At 39.9% G+C, this 22,594-nt stretch overlaps 1 protein-coding gene across 2 annotated transcripts; it reads right to left on the reverse strand.

The window, feature by feature from the left end:
- Positions 1-31: 31 nt before the first annotated feature.
- Positions 32-22,424, reverse strand: LOC139946755 (uncharacterized). 2 transcript variants are annotated; one of them, XM_071944434.1, is made up of 7 exons: positions 22,047-22,424; positions 16,049-16,444; positions 12,248-12,407; positions 8,809-11,664; positions 7,572-7,793; positions 6,372-6,478; positions 32-5,643 (listed from the first exon to the last, which is right to left on the reverse strand). In XM_071944434.1, the coding sequence occupies exons 2-7, from the start codon at positions 16,364-16,366 to the stop codon at positions 5,140-5,142; spliced, it is 4,167 nt and encodes a 1,388-aa protein (XP_071800535.1). In that variant the 5' UTR covers positions 16,367-16,444; positions 22,047-22,424; the 3' UTR covers positions 32-5,139. The 2 variants fall into 2 exon arrangements, with proteins under 2 accessions (XP_071800535.1, XP_071800534.1); XM_071944433.1 differs by having other exon boundaries at positions 6,372-6,481.
- Positions 22,425-22,594: the final 170 nt, after the last annotated feature.

The raw sequence follows: 22,594 nt of genomic DNA on the forward strand, positions 1-22,594 counted from the left end.
CACTATTTATACTTCAAGTGTCCAGCACTTGAGAGCAACTTAGCATGCCCCTTTAATAAGGTTTGACAAAGAGAAACATATACTGGGCGGCAGCAGATTTTAAAATTCCATCGTTTTCTTAACTGCACAAGCTCAGAATTATTGGAATGATGGAAAATTATCTCCTTTTTTTCTTGCAACACATTGCGTTTAAAAGTCTTTGCAAGGTTTTGTGTGTACAGGGTACAAGGTGGTGGCTACATCTTCTGTTATGTGAAAAACAACCAATAAAGTGATGCTTGAACACGTTTCCAAAGTTTTCAAGTATCAACCTTCTCGCATTTAAGAATTTAATTTCAAGTCGGGTTATGATTTTGGTATTGCGCAAACATGATGAATTATTGAAAATCATTCAGCTTCACAAATCTGTGGGTTTCTTTTCTTTCTTTTTTAATACTGGCTGATGCATTTAGTTCTGTTTTTCAAACAGTTTCGGATCTTTACTTCCGACAACAGCAAACAGACATTCATCACTGGTTTCCAGAACTCAATTTCATAGAGCTGCTTAAGCAGGAAATATTGCCTAAGAATGTTCTGCTTTTAGCAGAAATGAGCAGGATACCAGTCACAAAATGTACATGTGACATAGCAGTTTGGCTGGTTACCTTATTCTGGTAAGCACATTTTTGTTGTGCTTGGCTACTTGTTTAAGCAGCTCTATGAAATTGGGCCAAGCATCTTGTGACTCGAAAGCTAAAAAAAGAGGCAATCTAGCGAGATGTACATTTGATGAAAGTTTGGATTCAACAGGGCACAATTTCATAAAGCTGTTATATGCTTAGTAAGGTTCTTTGCTAAGCAAGAAATGAGTGGGGTAGCGGACACCACAGTTCAAACTGTTCAGTATTTCGCAGACTGGTATTTTGGCTGGTAACCTATACCTGCTAAGCAGGATTTTTATGTGCTAAGCATGTAAAAACAAATTTGCTTAATACAGGCTTTATGACTTAGTACTGGTCCTATGACTCTTTAGAAGTTATTAAAAACTTTAGGCTAATCACAAGTTAGGGCAAGTATTAACTCTCCTAACTCGAGATAAACTAGCCTGAACTTTTTGTGAAATCCACCCCAGGTCCCAAATGGGTGAGGTTCTTGTACTTATCCAACAGAAGTGTGGGGGAGCACTCCGATTTAGTAAGCAGCAAGATGCAGCACTTTCAGCTCGGTTCATACTTTCTGTGAATGCAATACGAGTTTTAACTTCACAAATTCGAAAAAAATAAATTGAAAGAGTTAAGCTGTGTTCTACTCAGACTGCGAAATATTCACAGCGAAAAACAAGATGTGGCGTCAAAATGCGCTTCGCATATGATTCGTAGGAAGTATGAACCGGGCTTTATGCAGAACTTTTGAATTTGTGTCCAACGCATAGATTGCGCTAGATTGCCTCATTTTTTGCTTCTACCTCTATGAGCCTTGAAGACTCAAACCTAAGACGGCCCTCATTCGATACAATTTAATAAGAATTTAAAAAAGACAGCTATGCTTTCAGGTTTTAATCAATGGTACACTTCATTATGTTAAAGGTCAAATAATACAGTTTGTTTTTTTATCCTGTACACAAATAGAACAAACACACAAAGCATTATCATACAATTTATAGTATTCACAAAATGGTCTTTTTACCGTTTATATTTTCACCAGTTCATGTACACATTCCCTTTTACAGCCATGTATACAAACATTTGCCAATAGTAGGGTAATTCTCTTCAAACATACATACTTCACTTTTTAACAGCAGAACAAAAATATATCATGGGACTGCAAGTTATCCATTTTTTTTAATACAAAGTTTACATATTTAACCCTTCGGGCAAGATATGAATACAAATTTGGTAAATCACAACAGCAAAAAAAACATCTCCCCGAAAGATCTTTTTTTTTTAAACTCTGATGCTGCGGGCTACCTTCTGGCCACTTTATGAAAGGGCCAGTCTAATATCTAAGATTTTGAATTTGTTTTTACACATGATTCTGATCTTGGGCTTAATGAAGACAAGGTACCAGACACCTCAATAGAGATGTCCGGTTATCACATAAATAGTCTCTCAAGAAAGTAAAAGCTCTGTTCATGCCTTATGGAAAATCATTTCATAAACAAATTGATGGCAAAATATTTGCGACAGTTAGTGGGAGTCTTGTGCCTCGAGTTTATGGAATCAAATTTGACGGTGAATATTTGACTTCCAATCTCACACTAGACCTGCTGTTTAGAGTTAAGTACGTGTAGATACATCCAGGGCAAAAAAAAACACCAAAAAACAAAGCCATCAAAATGTGAAAAAACGTTTCACTAAATTTGTTTTGCTTGTCTATTTCTTTTCGCAAATACTTTGCTGTACTTCTGTCCAACACACGGGGACGTTAACCAAGATTATTGTAATGATGACGACAGGTGAATCGGGTCGATTGGAGTAGTTCTGAGCATGCTCACATGTCCCAGAAAACCATGGATCAACTCAGTATATCTGTGCCACAAAGCGTTCCTGAAAAAACTCCCTTAGGCCTTGTTAAAAAGATGTTACCCAAGATCAAAATTAGTGCGTACAAAACGTGTTTTAAGCAGATTAAGAAACTGTGCTAACAAAACCGAATAGCCAAATCCTGGTTAACTGTACTAGCGACAAACATTTAAAAATTTAACATGGATTGTTACATGTATGTACACAACATATATAACATTATCTTTTGCATGCTGGCTACAATATAACTTGTTTTAACTTTGAATACTCTATTTACAATTTGTGTGCTTTTTCTTTTTACACTTTCTATTTAAAAGGTTAAAATGTTGCATTTAACATTTTCTACCTTTGAGTTTACATCCTCATGTGTTTCAAACGTGAATGATTGAAACATCCTAATGATTTGGGTGTAAATCATTTGAACTGTCAAGCTTTAACTATTATTAGCAGATCCAAACATTTAGGCATGGCACATAAAAACAACGGCAAATCCATGTCCCCATTCCCCAAAATACAGGCAACTTTTGGTACACTGCATTGGAGATTACAAGGAGAGCATTTATAGAGAACAAACACTTGACATTTCAATGATGTCAAACTTCTTTTTTTTAAGCTTTCAGATGGTTTTCCAGCCAAGGCATGATATTTGGACATTTGAACGAGAGTGGGCAAATTTGATTGAATACGAGGGCCGACCTACACTTTCCCACCACTGGTGTAGATTTTTTCAGCCTATTAATTAACCATTTTTCTGATATTTCCTGTATGCTTCGTCTTTGAAAGGGCAAGAGGCTCAAGTCACACAGGGCTTTGAGGAAATTGTAAATTTATATTGGAGCATTTCAAGGGCACCAAGGCAATGATCGGGGGCATGGAGACAGTCATATTCGTTGCCTCTGTGAAGTATCAGGCATGAGTGTAAGTATAAAGAATGTTATTCCTGTCAGAGTCCAGGGGTTAGAAATACCATCATTTTTATGTACCTCCTAAAATAATTTTGATCCTACATGTAGGTATAGGCTTTATTATCAACAAAAACTCTCATCTTGACTACCATGGTCAACCAATCTTTACTATAAATGCTTTGCCTTGTCAAGGAGTACTGCGTTTCTTCATCAGTACTGCAAAAAGAGAGAATCCTTCAATAGTAAGTTAGAGGCTGCGTCCGAAACAGCGACTTTGGCTACAGCTAGGGCTAGATCAGAGCGTCTGCCAGTGTTGAAGAGTAGGCAGACGCGTGCAATCTAGCCATAGCTATAGCCGAAGTCTCTGTTTCGAACACAGCCTTAGTACAAGCAGTACTGAGCTTCTTCAAATTTTATTGAATAAAACTTTAAGAAGATAACATACATTGGAATACTAGACCTGTTCAGATTAACTAAAAACCATTCTCACATGAGATTGTTTGGGCAAAACTAACCATTTCTTTCACCAAAAACTTCTCACATTGTCACTTTTTCTTTGTCATTCTACTTTGACTTTTCACTGAAGAAGTGACTCTTTCAATGACGCCTCAACGCTAATTAAATTTACATGGACAAAAATAGAGTTGTCACCAGTCCTTTTTCTTCCTGAATGTTAAACATACTGGTGGTATTATGACAATCGACTGCAGTTCTTTTCAAGAACTTTAGGATGTCTATTCCCATCGATATTTATACATAATACATTTTTCTTTTATTTTCTGTAAAATATACAAACAGTACGTATTGGTTCAACTGCTGCTTAGGTCCTTGGGCCAGATTTCTAAAACTGTCTTCATTTCATGAAAGACAAATTCCTAATTTTTTAACTTAATCGTCATGGGAGGAAATTAATGTCCACACACTATTTCCTGAAGATGTTTGCTGTGCATTCTAATGAACTGTCCTAAAAAAACAAGCACATTTGAAACAAATGTAGGGTCAAATACTATCTAGACTAAACCATTTCGAAGGATACTTCCATTCAGTAAATTTTAAGGATTGGAACTTGCCCTACACACAATTTCTACCCCTTTTTTAAAAAAGGCATTCAAGGTCGGCAAAACTCAACACAATCCACATTTTCTATAAGAGCGTTTCAAAGGGCACCAAGGTATAACCAGAGGTCACGGGGGGCAATTGCCTCCACAGCCTCCCCTGAAGTATCAGGCCTAATCAGGTTTCTGCAAAATGTTACTATTGAAACCACGGACAACAAACTAAATTGAAATCCACCTCTGACTTCATCAACATTCTTGAGGTTACATACATACCAGGCATGCCCAAGATACAGAGATGCATCAGGCAAGCCTTGCTTTCACCTCATATGACTGTGAAGATGTCAGTTACTGGCGAGTCTCAATACAAATTTGGTTGTTCTCCTGTAGGGGCGCATTTTAGCGGTTGAAACCAACAACCGTTTCAGTCAATGGCCAGTGAATAACCAATGGCCAAATTTATTAAAGAGAGAAAATAATGCTTGACAATTTTACTGAAAAGCAGATTGAGCAACCAGTCACAAGTTGAAAGTGACATGGTAGTTTGGCCGGTAACTCTATTCTGGTAAGCATAATTTTGGTATGCTTAGCTAATTAATGTGCTTTAAGCAGCTCTATGAAATTGGGCTAAGGTTATAATGACTCCTTCAAAATGATCTATGAACTTACTGGCGCCTCTCACACGTACACAGGTTCCTGGGATTCTTGACTATCATGTTGGGCGTCAAGATCCGAGAACTTCGCCCCATTCCCACCCATCAACTCCTCTACGGGTACCGGGTACGGGTGCCCCCTGTCGTCAAAGAACCTCCTGAAGGTGAACTCAAAGAAGGCGTGTTCGGGATGTTTCCCATTCTCCAGGCCACTGCTCGTCTTGTTCTTGCCGTTGTACGGGTACCCGTCCCAACTGTCTCCGCTTGAGTTGGAGTCCTTGAGCCGGTCGGGGTCCACGGGGTCAAAGTTGGACGTGTCGGTTGGGTAGCGAATGGTGGGCTGGTAGGGGGCCGGCGTCTTGCGGAGGTTGGTGCTGAAGTCGATCTGCTGAAAGAAGAGGTGGTGCTTGATTTCATCGGCCCCGTACCTGGTCTCCTGGTCTTGGCAGAGGCATAGGATGAGGTCGGACGCTTCTCTGGACAGCTTGGCTTGGGAGGGGATGTGTAAGGTGTTGGGCCAATGGATAACCTGAAACATAATTCAATCACTTGGTTAAAAAAAACATCTGGCAAAACAAATTATTGGATGCTTTTAACATTGGATCAAAGCACCTACCTCTTTCCATTTGGGCCTTCAGTATCCCTAAAACTATCTCAACTCCTTTTTGGGTATGTGCACCGACAACGAAATTTGCAAACTTTTATTATTAATATTATTCATGGTTTATTTATTAAAACACTGCAATACAGCGGCTAAAAAGCCGAAATGCACAGTTTACAAAAAGGTCATTGAAAAACATAACTATTATATAGTAAAAAAAAATAATAAAAAATAAAAATATTAATGTATAAACACAAACTGGTTGCTAATTAATCATAATTGCCTGTTTACTACTTGGTGGTGTAAAGTGATGAGAGGTCGACCCAAATAAATTTTGGTTTCAGACATTGTGTCAGACTGGCAAACTTAACATAACATTTACATTACAAGTTTGACGTCTGAAATCGAGGAGCTCCGGAGTCGTTCCGAACGACTGCAACAGTTGATCTTTCAATTTCTAGCGCGTCTAGTCGCTCCTAACTATTTCAGATGTCAAATTTAATTATTTAATTCGGATTTTGATCGGCGCGACTTTGGAGCGCCTGTCTGAAAGGGTGTAAGAAATATTTTTAATTTTCCATTTGTCTATTAATCTGTTGTGGGATGGATGATTGATTTTAAGAATCTCAATAACTGCATTTTTTTTTAAAACTTACCTTCCATTGTGTCTCTGCAGGAGAGTCAGCATGAAACGGCGGTTGACCCACCAACATCTCATACAAGATGACACCCACACTCCACCAGTCACACTTCTGTGTATAGCCTACTGTTAGAAAAAAAAGAAACGAAACTTCTATCAACACTAAATATTCTATTAAATGAAAAATATATAGAGCAATACTCTACAAATCACATTTCTACATGTACTGTTTGAACAACAAAAAAGTATATATTCTGTACTGAACTTATATCAACACAAAATATTCCATCAAATGAAAAATATATAGAGCAGTACTCTACAGATCACATTTCTGTGTATAGCCTACATTAACTGGTTGCACAAAACAAAAGGGATGTTCTGTTTTAAACTTCTATCAAAGAAAATATTCCATCAAATGAAAAATATAGCAAATAACACTCTACAAATCCATTTTTTTATAGCCTACTGTTTACAAACAACATTCAACCAAACAATGATGATAAAAACAGGGACACTTTGTATTAAAGGCAGGGTATACTTTTGATAATTGACAACCAGAGATATTTAGAATTACGTACATTTAACATGATAGGGACAAAGGTAGGGACATCGCAACATAAAAAGATTGGTTTGTTTTCAGAGAACTTTCTGTAGAATAACATGGAGTTGGAAGCTCTGTTACCAACAGTAACAACACTTAATATTCCATTACTTATAATATTATCAATATTATTATTCTTTTTTCTTTGATAATGACAAATTAAAAGTACAATGAACCACAGGGCAGAACATTATTAAAAGTGTTGCTAGTTTTTTAAAGAAATATCACATCAAAAGATGAACATTAAAGACAAATTCAGTATAGAAAAAAAACAAGAAACTAAATTAACAATATAAACAAAATTGTCAACAATTGACTCAATATACAAAGATATTACGCTTCATTTAAATATGTACTTCAATGAAAACACAGTGACACCTCTGTACAAAAAAAAAAACGTGCAATGAATACAGAAGTAGAAATAATACAACTAACTACCTGGTGCAAAGTCAAATTTCAAATGGAAACTAATTAACATTCAGTCACTGAGGCTGCTCATAAGGAATAAGGGCGCATCTCAATAAAGAAACAATGAGTTTGGTGTTCTTATTCACTCGGCACTCGGCCATTATTGCACTGACATATCCAAACAATAAGAAACAATAAGGTACTGACCGACTCTGCGAAGGACCTCAGGCGCGATGTAGTTGGGCGTGCCGACCAGCGAGTGTGCCTTGCAGCGTTCCTGTTGCCTCTTCCTGCGTCTCTCCAGTGTTTTCATCCTCTGGCCCACCTTGAACTCTCCGTTCTTGTTGGTACTCTCCTTGGGCGAGTCGCAGTGGCAGGGGTCGCCCCATTCCTCGCTGGGCTCCATGCTGTCCTGTCTACTGTGACCCTCTGTTCAGAATCAAGGGAAATATTTGTGGAAAGGTCAAATTTTTGATGCATGTATTTTAAATCCTGAACAGTGTTGTAGCGGTACAGACAGTGATGCACTATTTGTATTTATTGGTTTAGGGCTAAGATGAAGACGAGTACACTAAAGGGTTGTATCTAGTATTGTAGCCAAGGTGGGAAGTGCCGGGCGGGCCCGCCCATAACTGATAAATTTTGCCCACTACTCTACAAAACAATTGCACTTCAGCAATGGTGGCCCCGTTTCTAAACATTAATTATTTTTCTGAACCACTCGCCCTTGGTGGACTGAATTTGATTTAGAGACCACCACAAGAATTGGTCTGGCGACAAAACTGAACCTAACCCTGGCAGAAGCTTACAGTGATGGGAGATTAGTGAGCATCCACCTCACCGGTCCTCCCTCCGCCCCCCCTATTTGTTTTATGTATTTTTTTTCTTCTTCATTTAGAACAAATTCATAAAAACATGAAGATAAAATCATGTAGAATGCCAACGGATTACAGAGTGGGTTTTTAAAACCACAGATTAATGTACATTTTTAATAGGCATGCAACTGTAACTTAACCAAAAAAGTGGAAATTACAAAATTTCAAAGATTTTGTGGAGTATTTTTTTATTTTGAATAGTAAAACTGAGATTAAGAAAGGAGGAAAACAGCATGCCTGGCTCACAAGCTTGCGCGCTCTCTCAAGCTTTCATGGGATGAGCTCACAGTTCAGGAAAAACAGCCTATTTTTTTATAGTTTTATTTTATTTGATGCAAGTTCGCCCCAAACAAGGCTAAAAGCCAGTCTAGGTGGGTCTACAAGAAGAAAATGATTAAACATGAAAATAATTCAGGAGAGCTGGAGGCAGAAATTGATATTCCTCTACAACAGTCCAGATTTAAGGATGGGGGAACCATCCACCATGCAAGGAGTTACATTAACATCCCTGAAACATCCATGAAGCAAATTTGTATTCAAGAATCCAACTAGAAAAAATGTTAACTTACGTTTCTGGTAGTATTTGGAGTCATGCGTCCACCTGAATCCAGTGCACAGACCAAAGTCAGTCAGCTTGATGTGACCATCCCGATCAATGAGCACATTATCAGGCTTAATGTCTCGATGGATGAAGCCCATCTTGTGTACACTCTCCACGGCCAGCACAAGCTCAGCAATGTAGAACTTGGCCAGGTCCTCTTGGAAGATCTCCAAGCGGATCAGAAGACTCATCAGATCCCCACCGGGAATGTAGTCCATGACAAAGTAGAGGTTCTCCTGATCCTGGAAAGAGTAGTAGAGCTTGACGACCCACTCATTGTCGGCTTCTGCTAGGATGTCCCTCTCCGCTTTGACATGAGCAACTTGATTCCGCTGCAGGACGTCTGCTTTACGCAGCGTCTTGATCGCATACAGCTGCCTTGTGTCAATCTTCCTCGCTAAGGCTACCTCTCCAAACGCTCCAATGCCAAGGGTTTTGATTTTCTTGAAGAGGCTTTTCTCCATTTTGGCTCGCCGGAGCCTGATGTAGTTGGATTCCTTTTGGTTTAGCATGAGCCTCATTTGATCCTGCGCTTCTTCCGAGAGGCCGACCCGAGCCATTTCATTTTCAAGCTGCATACGGCGGTTGAGACGTTGTCTGTACGACTTCATAATATTCTCAACATGTTGTTCCATATAAAACTTGTAGGCTTGCGGCGAGTATGATTTGACACGCGATTCAAACTTGTCAATGTTTTTACCCTTGTTTTTCCTCTCCGGGACAGGCGACTCAATTTTTTGCTTTTCTTGGAGTTCATCGGAGACGCCGGTGTTTCTGATTTCGCTTCCTGTGTCTGACGTGGTAGAGGTCGTGGATATTTCTGAGAGAGGAGGAGACAGGGGTCTTGGAGGGGGTGGTGATTCCGATCGGTTTGAGCTCTGAGTGCTTTGTGTGCTGAGGGTGCTAATGGTGTCAGGTGAGGGACCTCTAGGGGGCGGGAGCTGGTCAGGTCCATGAGCTGTTTGCAATACAGGCTTTGGTACAACTGTACTCCTAACGGAATGCATGACAGCAGGACCATTATAGGCACCTATGGCTAAGGCAGAGGTGGTGTTCACAGCAACAGGTTGTGGGGGAGATATTTTCCGTAGCGGAGTCTCAGATTGCGTGGGGGTGGCGCCAAACTGGGACTGACTGGCCCCAGACTGCGGCAATCGATACGGCGGCGGTAGCTTACCCCCTTCCTCGCCGACTCTTGATATGACGATCGTAAAGGCGGGCTTAGGTTGAGGGGGCTCTGCTGGTGGCGGGGTCGGCTGCTGCGGTTTATTCACAGCAGAACCTTGAGATGTGATTGGTCGGAAATTACTGATATCAGTACTGTATGTCTGTTTTTGGATTGACGGTGTTGGATTGGGTGTAATGCGGTGCTGGGTGCTAGCTTCGTAGCTAGGGGGTTGCTTCAGCGGTGGCTTGTTGATATTGGGCTCCTTCACGTAGATGTGGTTCTGGCCGACCAGGTTGTCGTGGGCAAGCGAGGGAGCCGGACCAACTGAGGTACTACTGTTCAATGGGCTACTGTTCATTGAGCCACTTGCTTGACTCTGTATGCCAAGCTGTTGGCGGTGGAGCGTGCTCATCTCATAGCTTGGAGGGGGTTGCGTTTTACTGATCATGGCATTTATAATGTCCTGATCAAGGAGTTGAGATTGGGTGGCGGTGCCCGCTTGCCCCTCTGGTGGTAAAATGACAATATGAGCTGAGCTTCGATAGTGGTCATTTGTCGGCACAGGCTGTGGTAAATGTTTCGCCGTTAGATGATCAATAACAGGTGATCTCTTATCATAGTGATGTTGACCAACATACGCTTGGCTACCTGACGGTTGCTGTGGTATCGGACTCTGTTGAGAGTACACGTGTAAACCTTGTTGGTGTTTGTCCATAGGCGAAGCTTGAGTTAGATAAGTCTTTGCAGGCTGGTACTGAGATGAACTCGGATACCCTGCATTATGATCGGCTAATGTGAATTGTTTACCAACGGTGTATGTCGTTGTCGTCGAGGAAGTGATGCCGTAGTAACACTGAGCGCTCTCGGTGATGGTCTGTCGGCTGTACCGATACTCGTCAGGGTTCAACGAACTCGGCGAGGCACTGGAGATACCTGAATCGCTGCCTGTCGAGTATCTGTTAGTGTTCACGCTGCCCTTTTGGTGCATTTGTCCGTTCGTGCCTTGTGTGTGATACGTCTGGGTTTGGTCGGTGTGTGAACCTAACCGACCGATAACGACATTGCTCTGTGTATTGCCGACCGGTGTCCTTATATCGCTTTGAGTCCTGTCACTTGAAACACTCTGTCTATTTCCCATCCCTATCACCATGGGTCGGCCTAGATTATGGGCTACATAGTCTCTTGTTTGCCCCTGGGCATTGGGATTCTGGCCACCCACTAAATTCCCGGGCAAATGCCTGGTTGGTCCAACAGGGACTAAGCGATGTGTCATTTGCTGCGGCCGTCCAGACGTGTAAACAGGTTGACTTGTTTGAGTCAGCCGGTACTCCCCACTTATCGTAGGGATCGACCCTTGCCCCATGTGACCACCAACGTGATTGGACAACCCTTGTGTAGGTATGGGCGGGGGAGTCTGTCTCTCACCAATCACAACGTTCGTTGTATACTGTCTGGCACCATACTGCTGAGGTAGGCTCTTTGCATTTTCAAAGGAGTTGTTCCGAGAGACCGGGTTTGAAGTGTTTCTGGTGTAGTCCGCAACAGGTTTGAGAGCTGGGTGGTTGTAGTAGGACGTGGTGTCTGGCCGATAGATGTCTGTGCTCGGAGAACTGCCACCAGATCTATCCTCAAAGCTTGGCTTCCGATTGATTGTGGCTGATGGTGTGAGGTTGAGAAAAGAATGAAGTTAATAACAATAAAAAATTAAAGATGTGTCCAAATGCATCACTTCCGTAAATTTTTCTTCTGACCTTATGATTCAGGTTTGAACAAAGACAAATTGACTGAGAGCGAGACTAGAACCAAAGAGCTACAGATTAAACTGAACAATCCAGCACTATGTTGCAGTCTCCCTATTAGTCGATGTCTTTGTTTGGGGGTGCCAGTCAGAAGCCATGAACCATTAGCTGCCATATAGCCATTTAAAGCACCCAAGTTAAAAAAAAAAAAACCCAAGGGATCACCTAAAGGGGATGCCACTTTTTTTCTATTAATTATCCCTTGTGGTTTGTTACTCGATATCAAAATAAGACTCAACAAATACATCTACATATGGATTGCAATAAGCGTCATCGGCCGCCATATTTGATGAATTGTGCACGCGTGAAGAGCTACCATTGGCTTAGAGTCACACGCAGCGCATACAAGCGTGCACTTTTCCCTTAATAATACATCAAAGATGGCGGTCGATGACGCGTATTTCAACCAATATACATTTATACACAGTACAACTGCTCACCTGTAGACACCCTTGAGCTTCCATTGGCCAGGAACTTAGCAGTAGACACTTGGCTGTCACTACCTGCATCATTGAAACCTGACAGTCTGTTGATGATGGTGTCCACCGCCGCCTCGATGCTACGATTCTGGCAAAGTTTCAGAGCTCTGACAGCAATCTCCTGAACAAAATAATACACAAAAAAACATAAATTGATTAATCTGTTTTTCTATTTTTTTTTAATTAGCGGTATCTACTGCTTAAAGGAAGGGGAAAACCTTTGATACTTACTCAAAAAATTAATTACCATCAAAAAATTACTTGGTAAGTTAGATCACTAGAGAACTGTTTTAAACCACTCGTTTAAAGATAGTTTTAGAGTAAAAGCTAAACAAAAATAGTTAAATGGTCCGATGTTTCAACCTTTGCAGAGTCTTTCTCAAAGATTGAATGACTTGTAAGACAACAGATGTAAGCAGTCAAGTTGATACTTTAATACGGGAGAGAAAGAGGCAGAAAGCACAAAAAGCAAGGGGCAGTCAGAGTCTTAGATAAATTAATAGTTAATTTTGTACACACAAAGTCTACTATAATGCCCCTTTCACAAAAGAGCATGGTTGTACAATTTTAAAAACAGTACCTTGTGTGAAAGGACAACATTTGTTTCTACTGTCCAAGTTCTCTTGCAAAATCTTGTCAAACATTGCTACATGTTCATTTTACAACCATGCTTAAGTTTTAAAAGCACGGGACCCCAGTTATTCCTGTTGTGTGAATAGCACTTCAGTTGTAATGTTGTATTGTATGTAGGACAGGAGCGTAGACAGTAAACTGACACTTGGGAGGTCATGCATGCCCTGCGACCTGTCTAGCACTTGAACTATGCAAACTTTCCAATATGATTCATGAACAAGATGAATATGTCTAGACCACAGACTGGCAACAGAGCTCTGCGCTTACAATGTGTAGTCACAGTGTATTCTCAGGGTTTGCCATACACGGTACACTATTTCAGTGACTAGCCAGCACTACCAGTTAGCTTGTAATTTAAAGACACTGGACACGATTGTTAACTGTCAAACACCAGTTTTCTCACTTGGTGTATCTCAACATAATGCATAAAATAACAAACCTGTGAAAGTTTCAGCTCAATTGGTCGTTAAAGTTGCAAGATAATAATGAAAGAAACTACACCCTTCAGATGCTTGATTTCAAAACCTAAAAATCTAATTTTGAGGTCTTAAAATCAAATCCGTGGAAAATTAGTTCTTTCTCGAAAACTACGTTACTTTCTCACATAGTTTTATACTATCCACCTCTCCCCATTACTTGTTACCAAGTAAGGTTTTATGCTAATAATTATTTTGAGTAATTACCAACAGTTTCAACCACTGCTTTTCAGTAGTCCCTTCTGCTTTTTTCACTACTGTTACTGTTTTGGTGTATACAATACCGGGTATGAAAATGATGCCTTTCAACACTACATTATTTGTAAACCAGAGCTGCCAACATTTGCACACTGCAATCGACAGGGAGATTTCGCACACCAAACAGGGATGCAATTGGAATGACATTCAATGGAAATGGTAAACAAGTTTCCCTAATAGGAGACTTTTGAACGCTATGTGGCAGCAGACTTACCAGGTAAATGTCCATTGTTTACGTAGTTCTGAGCATGCGCACATTGCCAAGAACAATGGATTTTACCTCGTAAGTATGCTGCCACCAAGCGTCCTGAAAGTCCCCCATTCATGGAGATTTCAAATTTCCTTATCAGACCATGGAAAGATTGGTTTATTTCCAGGGAATTTTCTGAAGAATCAAGTGGAGTTGGCAGCTCTCCTAAAATAGCAACTTAAGGCCCGGTCACACAGGCCTCGATAACGACAACGTAGAACGTTAAAAATGCACGCAATCGATTGGTTGAACAAGCGGGGGCGTGTTCTGCGTGGAGCAAATAACCAATAGAATGCGTTATCTTTGCGTCATTATCGTTATCGCTGAAGTGTGACTTGGCCTTGAGACCAATTGGAGAAAATCTTGACTGGTCCTTAAAATGTGAAACTATTGGAAAGTTTAATGGTGTTGATTTTTTTTACCAATACAAACAAGTAGATGAAGTATGCTTTAACTGTAACGCTATAAAAAAAGTGGTTTGGGTCTTATCCTAAAGGAACACGTTGCCTTGGATCAGCCGAGCGTTTGTAACCGTTTGTTATAAAATGCACGGTTATAAAGATATTTTAAAAGTAGAATATAATGATCCACACAAATTTTCTTTGAAATTGCGTGGTTTTCCTTTAACTTTGCGAACTAACACGGTCGGCCATTTATGAGAGTAAAAAATTTGACTCCCATAAATGGCCGACCGTGTCAGTCGACAAGGTAAAAAGAAAACCACGCAATTTTGAGTCATACTTAATGTTGATTAATATATTCTACTTTTAAAATATCTTTCAATTTATAACAAACTGTTACAAATGCTTTTCAAAGACAAACTCGACCAATCCAAGACACTGTGCCCCTTTCAAACATACAGCAACTAAGGTGAGAAATCAGACCACACAATCTACAGGTACACAAATTATTACACATGAATTCTTCCAAACAACACATTATGTGCTGGTTACTGTCATCCACTCAAACAATGCTCCAACTTTCACTTAAAAAAAAAAAAAAAAAAGGAAATGATAAAAGTCTCAATGGACAACAACTTTGACTAGTGCCAGAAACCGTTCATGCATGAACCTTCCCATCCCCACAGTCAAAAGAGTTGAATGAGTCGGCCTTCTATTCACCATTCAACCTCCCACATAATCCACATTCCACGATTAACATGTCAATGGGGTAGAATTTGTCATTTTCTATAGAGCGCCTCTTTGCGCTTTGTTCGGAGCTGACCACTGCATGGCCTCGTAGACAGTCATCCTCACCTCTTTACTCTATTGTCCGCAAAAACTTTCATGTTGGCTTTTGGGATTGAACTCTTGTGTTGATTTTATGGGTACATATCGTTATGAACGCTGTAATGAACTGAAATGTACTTTTTCATCTGAAAGTTCCTAGAATATTTTAAAAAGGGAATTGAGAGGTCAAACTACTTTAAGAGCTTTGCAAAATATCTTGTGCTCCTGTATAATTATCCTCACAGTAAGCATGATCAAGGCAAATTTTGACATGCTCGTAGTGCATTTCGTTTCATTTTGTACGAGTTATTCTGGTTGTGAAAAGTCAAGGACTCTAAGAAAAGTGAACTATCCATTTTATAAGCCAAGACCTCCCCCCTACCCCCAACCCCGCAAAAGGAAAAGTTTTACTCTAAGGAGTTTTAATTTTAGATGTGAGAGAACAACTGTGAAGAGAGCTACATCCAATGAAAATACACACTAGAAAATGTTTAAAGTTTGTTATAGGCTTAGGCCTTTAAATGCATAATGTTGGGATACACCAAGTGAGGATACTGGTCTTTGGCAACTTCAAAAGGTATTACATTTGGGCTCAATTGGTCACCGGGACATTGCAAGAAAAAAAAAATGAAAGAAAGACACCCTGTTGCATACATGGAATTGTGTGCTTTCTGATGCCTGGAAAAGGGCTTCATGCCTGAAGCATTTCTCAGGTTTAATTTTTTTTGAGCTGGGAAAATTACCGCTTTCTCTGAAAAAACATTTGTACTTCAATGGACTCTGCTTTTCGCTGTTTTTAAGTTACAAAACTTTCTTACAGTGCTCTTAACCAAGTAAGTTATTAATGGTTCTAAAACTTGTAGAGTATTACCTCATTTCTAAGAGGTATCAAGGCCTATAAAGTACATGGACTTACCTCTTCATAACCCATGTTGACAAGATGTTGCAGCATCTGCCTGTTAGCTGTCGTCGCCGTCGACGTTGCGATCCCAGACACCGGCCCCGACTCTCCAACCCCGTTAGACAACCCCAAACTGTTCCTGATCTCTTGCAATTTCTTACGGTGCTCCCCGAATTTCTGCCGCCCAACGTCGCCCCTCCGCGGGACGTCCCCAAGATTTCCATTGCTCGACGGCTCCTGATTCATGTGAAGATGTTGAAGAGACTCTTTAATTTCCAGAAGCATCTGCCGATTGTTTGTGACACAATTCCGGGGGCGGGTCCCCTTCTGCATCTCTTAAATTGTTCAGAGGGGCCCAACGGCCCAAATTCTTTAGTATTTTTTCTATCCACTTATTTTATGGTATTTCTTCTGCAATAAAATAAGAAGCAAAACATTGGTTATAGTTTAAAAGATTTCTCAATAAATACAAAATACTGAGCAAACATAGCTAACGTGTGTCTCACAAGTGAATTTCCCTCTTCCTCCCCTTTTCCCACCCATTTGTTCACCGACATTAAACGAGTTTGACAACAAACCAAAGTAAGCTTGTCGGTCGTGGCTGAAGCATTAGATCATCAAAGTTCAGATGGCTAGTCATCAGTGTGTGGGTTCGAATCCCGGTTGTGACACGTGTTTTCTTGGACAAATGCAGCCAGTATAGAAGTTGATGAAAATGGTTAGCCACCTGTCTGTTTGTCAACGTGGTGCTGCAAACTCCAAAAGAAGTTTTAGATATTGTCCCAGGTGTGATTAAATTAAGGCCCAGTGGACAGTGGTGTACATGTCAGCACTTTGATAAATAGCTACAACATGTACCTACCGAGTCAGTTAGCCGCGTATTTAACAAATTTAGTATCCATGCAGAAAGGAGCTGAAATTCTGGTGTTCCCTTCTTTCTAAGAAAGAGGGGAAGCTTATAAATAAATGCTTGAAAATGTTTCTTGAAATTATTCTTGCTATTGAACAATATTAACTTTCACCAGCAGTTTAAATTAACTTTAAGGCATACATTTTTCTTTTGCTCAGGGATTAAAAAGAGAAGGGGTTTTCACTCAAACAAAACACACAGTTTCAAACCCTGTCTTCAGTGCATAGATGTGATATGAAAAACCGGCATTTTCTTAGCGGCTTTTATTGTTGGCAACTTTTACACCGACTTCTGATAAAAATTACGGTCCATGTTTGAAAAACACTAGACTGAGGGCTATGGGACTAGTTCTGCTGTTGTTGGGCTACCAGCCGATGTTAAAATTAATGGACTCTGGCCAGTGGTTCACTGATTCAGTGAGTATTTTAAGCCCTTGAACAAGATGGCAGCATGTCATAATGCTGCCATGCATGTGTGCGTAACTTATTATAAAGAATGAGTAAAGTAAGTCTTACAATAGATTACGGGAACAGCTATATTCAAATCCCTATCCACTGGGCAAAACACAATGCAAACACTAAAACTGTCTTATCACTCTAATTCAAAATGTGTCCCATTGGGCATCGTGCCTTGATCATCCGGGAGGGGTGGTTGGGGCCGGCAGGGTTGGTGTGGGTGGTTGGGGGCAGGGTTGGTGTGGGTGGTTGGGGGCTGGGTTGGTGTGGGTGGTTTGGGCAGGATTGGTGTGGGTGGTTGGGGCAGGGTTGGTGAGGGGGGAAAGGATTCCTAAGAACGAAGGACCTTTCTTTTAAAAGGGTCTGGGTAATTTTTGTATGACACAAAACACAAACGTCCACAGATAAACATTGAAAACTTACACAGTTTAAAGATTTTTAAAATGGTAATGACAAATTCCCTTTTTTTTCTTAGCTCAAAAACTCTGGGAAATGAAGCTGAAACTTCTACAGGTAAATCGTATTGCAAAACTTGCATAAGGTATCAAACACCTTTAAAATTGATCTTGAATTAATCTTTGTAAACTTGACATGTTAAGTCTTTGGACTATGGTCTATAGGCTTAGTTGTTTTTGAATTGTACAATAAACAAAGTTGATTTGAATTTAATATGAATGCCTTCCAAAATTCCTCGATTTTGAAATGTCTCAACGCATAGAAATTTCACTGTCCCTCTGTGAACCATGACAGAGACTTGACAGTGTGGATCTAGAGAGAATGAGGCCCAAATCCTTTCATTTTCCCCAAATTGATTAGACTTGGACATGTTGGATAACAGGGAACAAGCCATTTTGATTTTACGAAGCCTCCAAAGGGCACTTCCATTGGAAAGTGTGGACAAATTTTGAAGCAGCACCAATGCCAAGACCAGGGGCAACAAAGGCCACGGCAGCCATATAATTCCAGGCCGTCAGTAGATTTAAGAAGCAATTGAGACTGCAAGGATTTTAAAAGGGAAAACTGCAAAATGTCGCGTATGATCCAAGAACAAAGTATCGAACATGTACACACACATCAGGTCCAAGAAAAAATATAATCAACAGTGTAAAAACCCAGAAAGCTTTTGAAACTGTCTATTATTTTTAAGTTAAATCATCCATCCTTAGTCCTAACCAAGGCGAGTTAGATTTGAGTAAAAATAACAACAAATTTGGTATTTGATCATCATACAATGTGTCATACAACAATGTACAATACGTTATGGTCTACTTGTGGCTTTCGTAGGAATTTCTCACGCTGCATTACGAAGCCGCCTACATTTTGTGCAAATGTGTGGGCAAACAAAACAAATCCAAATTACAATCAACTCTGGAACAGATTGTCAAAGCATGGCCAAACTAAATGGCACAAAAGCTGTGAAAGCCCCACATGGCTGGATACAGCTATGCATGAGTGAAACTCACACGGAATTCAGTCGTTTGGTTACAAAGCATGTTGGAATTCACACGGTATGACAAGCAGGCATGGAAATGTAAGAAATGACTGGCAGAAATGGTACAAAAAGTTCTACTAACTACATACAATGTACACTTGAACTCATTCCACAATACCCTCTCATTATCTCACGCAGATATTTGGTCGTAAATTAATAAATGACAAGATGTTTGTTGATTTGAATGAAAGTTTTTAATTTTTGTGCTAGCCTGGAATTTCATCTTGAGAGGGCAAGTACATTTTCCTTTTGCAAAAAAGGCCAAACTCAAGGCCAAGACCAGGGCAAAAGATTGAGGAGGCCAGGCCGCCTTTTGTTTTTGGAGAGGGCAAAGCAAGGCCTTTTTCATTAAAAGGGCACTTCCATTTAGAAACCTATAAAACATCATGGGAAACTTTTAATGGGCACCAAGGCCAAGACCAGGGCAACAGACTGTACTGGGGAAGCCAGGCCTAGAAACAAAATTTATTTTTTTTGCGAGGACAAAGCAAGCCCATTTTCATTTTGCAATGGCCATTTTTAGAAATCTAAAAGAAGTTCATGGAAAACTTATGATGGGCACCAAGGTCACCACCAGGGCTAAGAAGGCCATCACCATCATAAATGGCCTCCATGTTATTCCAAGGGCTGGTTTCACAAAGATCTAAGATTGATCGTAACTGCCAATCAATCGTAGAACTTTGCTAAGTAAAGTGTGATGTCACAATACAAATCACTAATGGTGATATTAAAAAATTTGTATTACGATGAATTTTATTGCTTTGTAAAATCGGTCCCAGGCCTAGATGTCACAAAAAATAATCAGTGTCCATACTGTATTTGATCGTAAATTTCCATCACAGTTTTTGTTTCCCTGAACTGAAGTTAAAATACCCAAACTGTAACAAAAACCACAACTTTTTACACTCAATGAAGGCATGGTCAATGAGTTTCTTTACACAACAAACTTGGTTGCAATTTTAAAAACATAGTATTAAAAAAATGAGTATCACATAGTACCTAACAGACCTGATACTTCAGAGGCGATGGTGGCAAAATTGCCTGCCACTTGCCACAGTAGGTCTACCCTTGGAACATGTTCCAGTAGAAATTTGAAACTTTCCTAAACAAATCCATACTACATACATACTCAAGTGGGATTCAAATCCATAACCTCTGCATACAGGAGAAGTGTTTTTAAACAACCACTCTCACTCAGTGAATAACCAATCTGATGATGATCAACTGTACCAGGGTCTTGAACAGGTGTCCAAGATACATGAACATGAACTTGAAGGCTACAGCCTCTGTTGCCCTGGTCTTAGGCCCTCTTGTAAAGTTTGTTCAATGAAAAATGAAAATGCCCTTGCCCTCTTCAAAAGTTAAATTACACACTTAATTTTTTAAAGTAAAATTTATAATAATATAGGCCTATAATACACTACAGTAATTAGGCATTTTTGAAGATAGTCTTGAAGATAGAGCCATAGACTTGTAAACCAATAAGGTTAAAGCCATTGGACCCTTTCGGTAAACAGTATTGTCCAAGTCCCACACTTCGTGTATCACAACTTATATATAAAATAACAATCCTGTGGAAATTTAGGCTCAATCGGACATCGGAGTCGGGAGAAAATAACGGGAAAACCCACTCCTGTTTTCGCGCGTTTCGCCGTGTCATGACATGTGTTTATAACAAATCCGTACTTCTCGTTAACGAGAATTTATATTGTTTTACCGTTTTCTCAAAAAGTAAAGCATTTCATGGACTAATATTTCAAGAGAAGTCTTTCACCATTACCTTCTGTAAACCCTGTAAATTGTTTGTAAATCCGTGAACTTTTTTTTTTTTTTTCTGTCCGTAATTCTCGTTAACGAGAATTTATATTGTTTTACCGTTTTCTCAAAAAGAAAAGCATTTCATGGACTAATATTTCAAGAGAAGTCTTTCACCATTACCTTCTGTAAACCCTGTAATTGTTTGTAAATCCGTGAACTTTTTTTTTTTTTTCTGTACCGAAAGGGTCCAATGGCTTTAAGTCCGAATTACGGAGTGGCTATGCGGGAATGGCTGCAACTCTTGCTAGCAGGCAAGTTGCGAAGGTTTTCCAAGGTTGTAGCCAGGATTTGGTAAAAGGTAGGTAGCCCACCTTGTTGAGCTGTAAATGGCTCTCTTTTAAAATCGGTCTCATCACAGTCGCCATGAGACTGATGTTAAAAGAGAGCCATTAACAGCTTAACAAGGTGGGCTAAAAAAGGTAGGGTTCACTTTCAAATTTTCACAGGTTTGTTATTTTGTGCATTTTATATGTCGAGATACACCGTGTGAGAAGACTGATCTTTGACAATTACCAAAGGTGTCCAGTGTTAATTGCGCCTGTCCTTACTCATATCATATGTACATCATGACGTTTGGAAAAGTTTCTGTATGGCGCCATCACTTTTTCAATCGCTGTAGGCCTACTCCTTTTTTCAAAATTCTGACATTCCCGGTCGGCTAGTTCGAAGAGAATGTCAAAATTTCGAAAAAAGGAGTACAGCGCCCCAGTTACTGGGTCTAGTGGCGACATATGGAAAGTTATCCTGACGGCAAGTTTTATTCCTCCATGATGTGATGCAGTGATCGTATACAATAGTGGTTGAATAACTGACACTTTTGACAGCAAAAAACGTGACGACATAGTTATTTACAGTAGAGTGCTACCGGTACCAATCAACAACATTTTAAGCGTGTATTAATGTTTAACTAACTTACACTGTCTATTGCAACAATTTGTTTTGAATTTTGAAATAGGCCTATGCATGCATGCATTTAATTTTAAATATTGCACTGTTTTGCAGTATTACTATTGCATTGGGTATAGGATAGGATTAGGAGTAGGTTCTGTTTGACAATTTCTGTATGTTCCCCATCTATATACAATTATCATTCATATTATTTCACCACCATCCATCCGTCCGGCTACACACTACAGGAAGAGGCCGTTTGATTCGTACTTCCTCTCATTCTACCTCCATGTTCCCATCATGGACAAACAAGGTTACGACGTGAGTACGATATTGATATTGTTAATACACAACACGTCTAGACTATGGACTCGTTCATTTACGAAGTTGACCTTGCAACTAAATTACCAACTAAACTCAGACATTTAAACCTTGTTAAATTCAACTTACTGTATATCACGTAGTTCGTATTAGTATTCACAACTTCTCCTTCCACTTCACCCCGCCTCTTTTGCCGAACAAACAGAAAAATCTATTCCAAATCATGATTTCAACTTGTAAATCTCGCTCCATCTCCGTATCAACACGTTACTCATCGGTCCGGAAGCCATTTTGTTGGTTGACCAAAAAAAATCGACGGCTCAGAGAATGGAATGTGTAAATTTTCCTCACTGCAGAAGAGCTCACATGGTTTCAAGTCATTTTCACGGGTAGATTAAATCTCCTTGTTCTTCTAAACACGTTTGTTGATCATGTGCTAGCTACCTAATTGGAGATATCCCTGTTACATTTTCGGCAACTACTGTAGTAAATTGAGATATTACACTGTGCATCCGAACGGTGACAATATCATTATGCAGTTTTTCGCTCAGATTCATGGGAAATTCTTGAAGGTAAGGAGAATTTACTTTTGATCAGCATCAACACTTGCTCGTCACAGAAAAACATCACAAATAATTTCCTTCCAAAATAAATGTAATTTGAATAAAGTTCCTGTC

The sequence above is a fragment of the Asterias amurensis genome, chromosome 14 (assembly GCF_032118995.1).
Source record: "Asterias amurensis chromosome 14, ASM3211899v1".
Classification (NCBI taxonomy): Eukaryota; Metazoa; Echinodermata; class Asteroidea; order Forcipulatida; family Asteriidae; genus Asterias; species Asterias amurensis.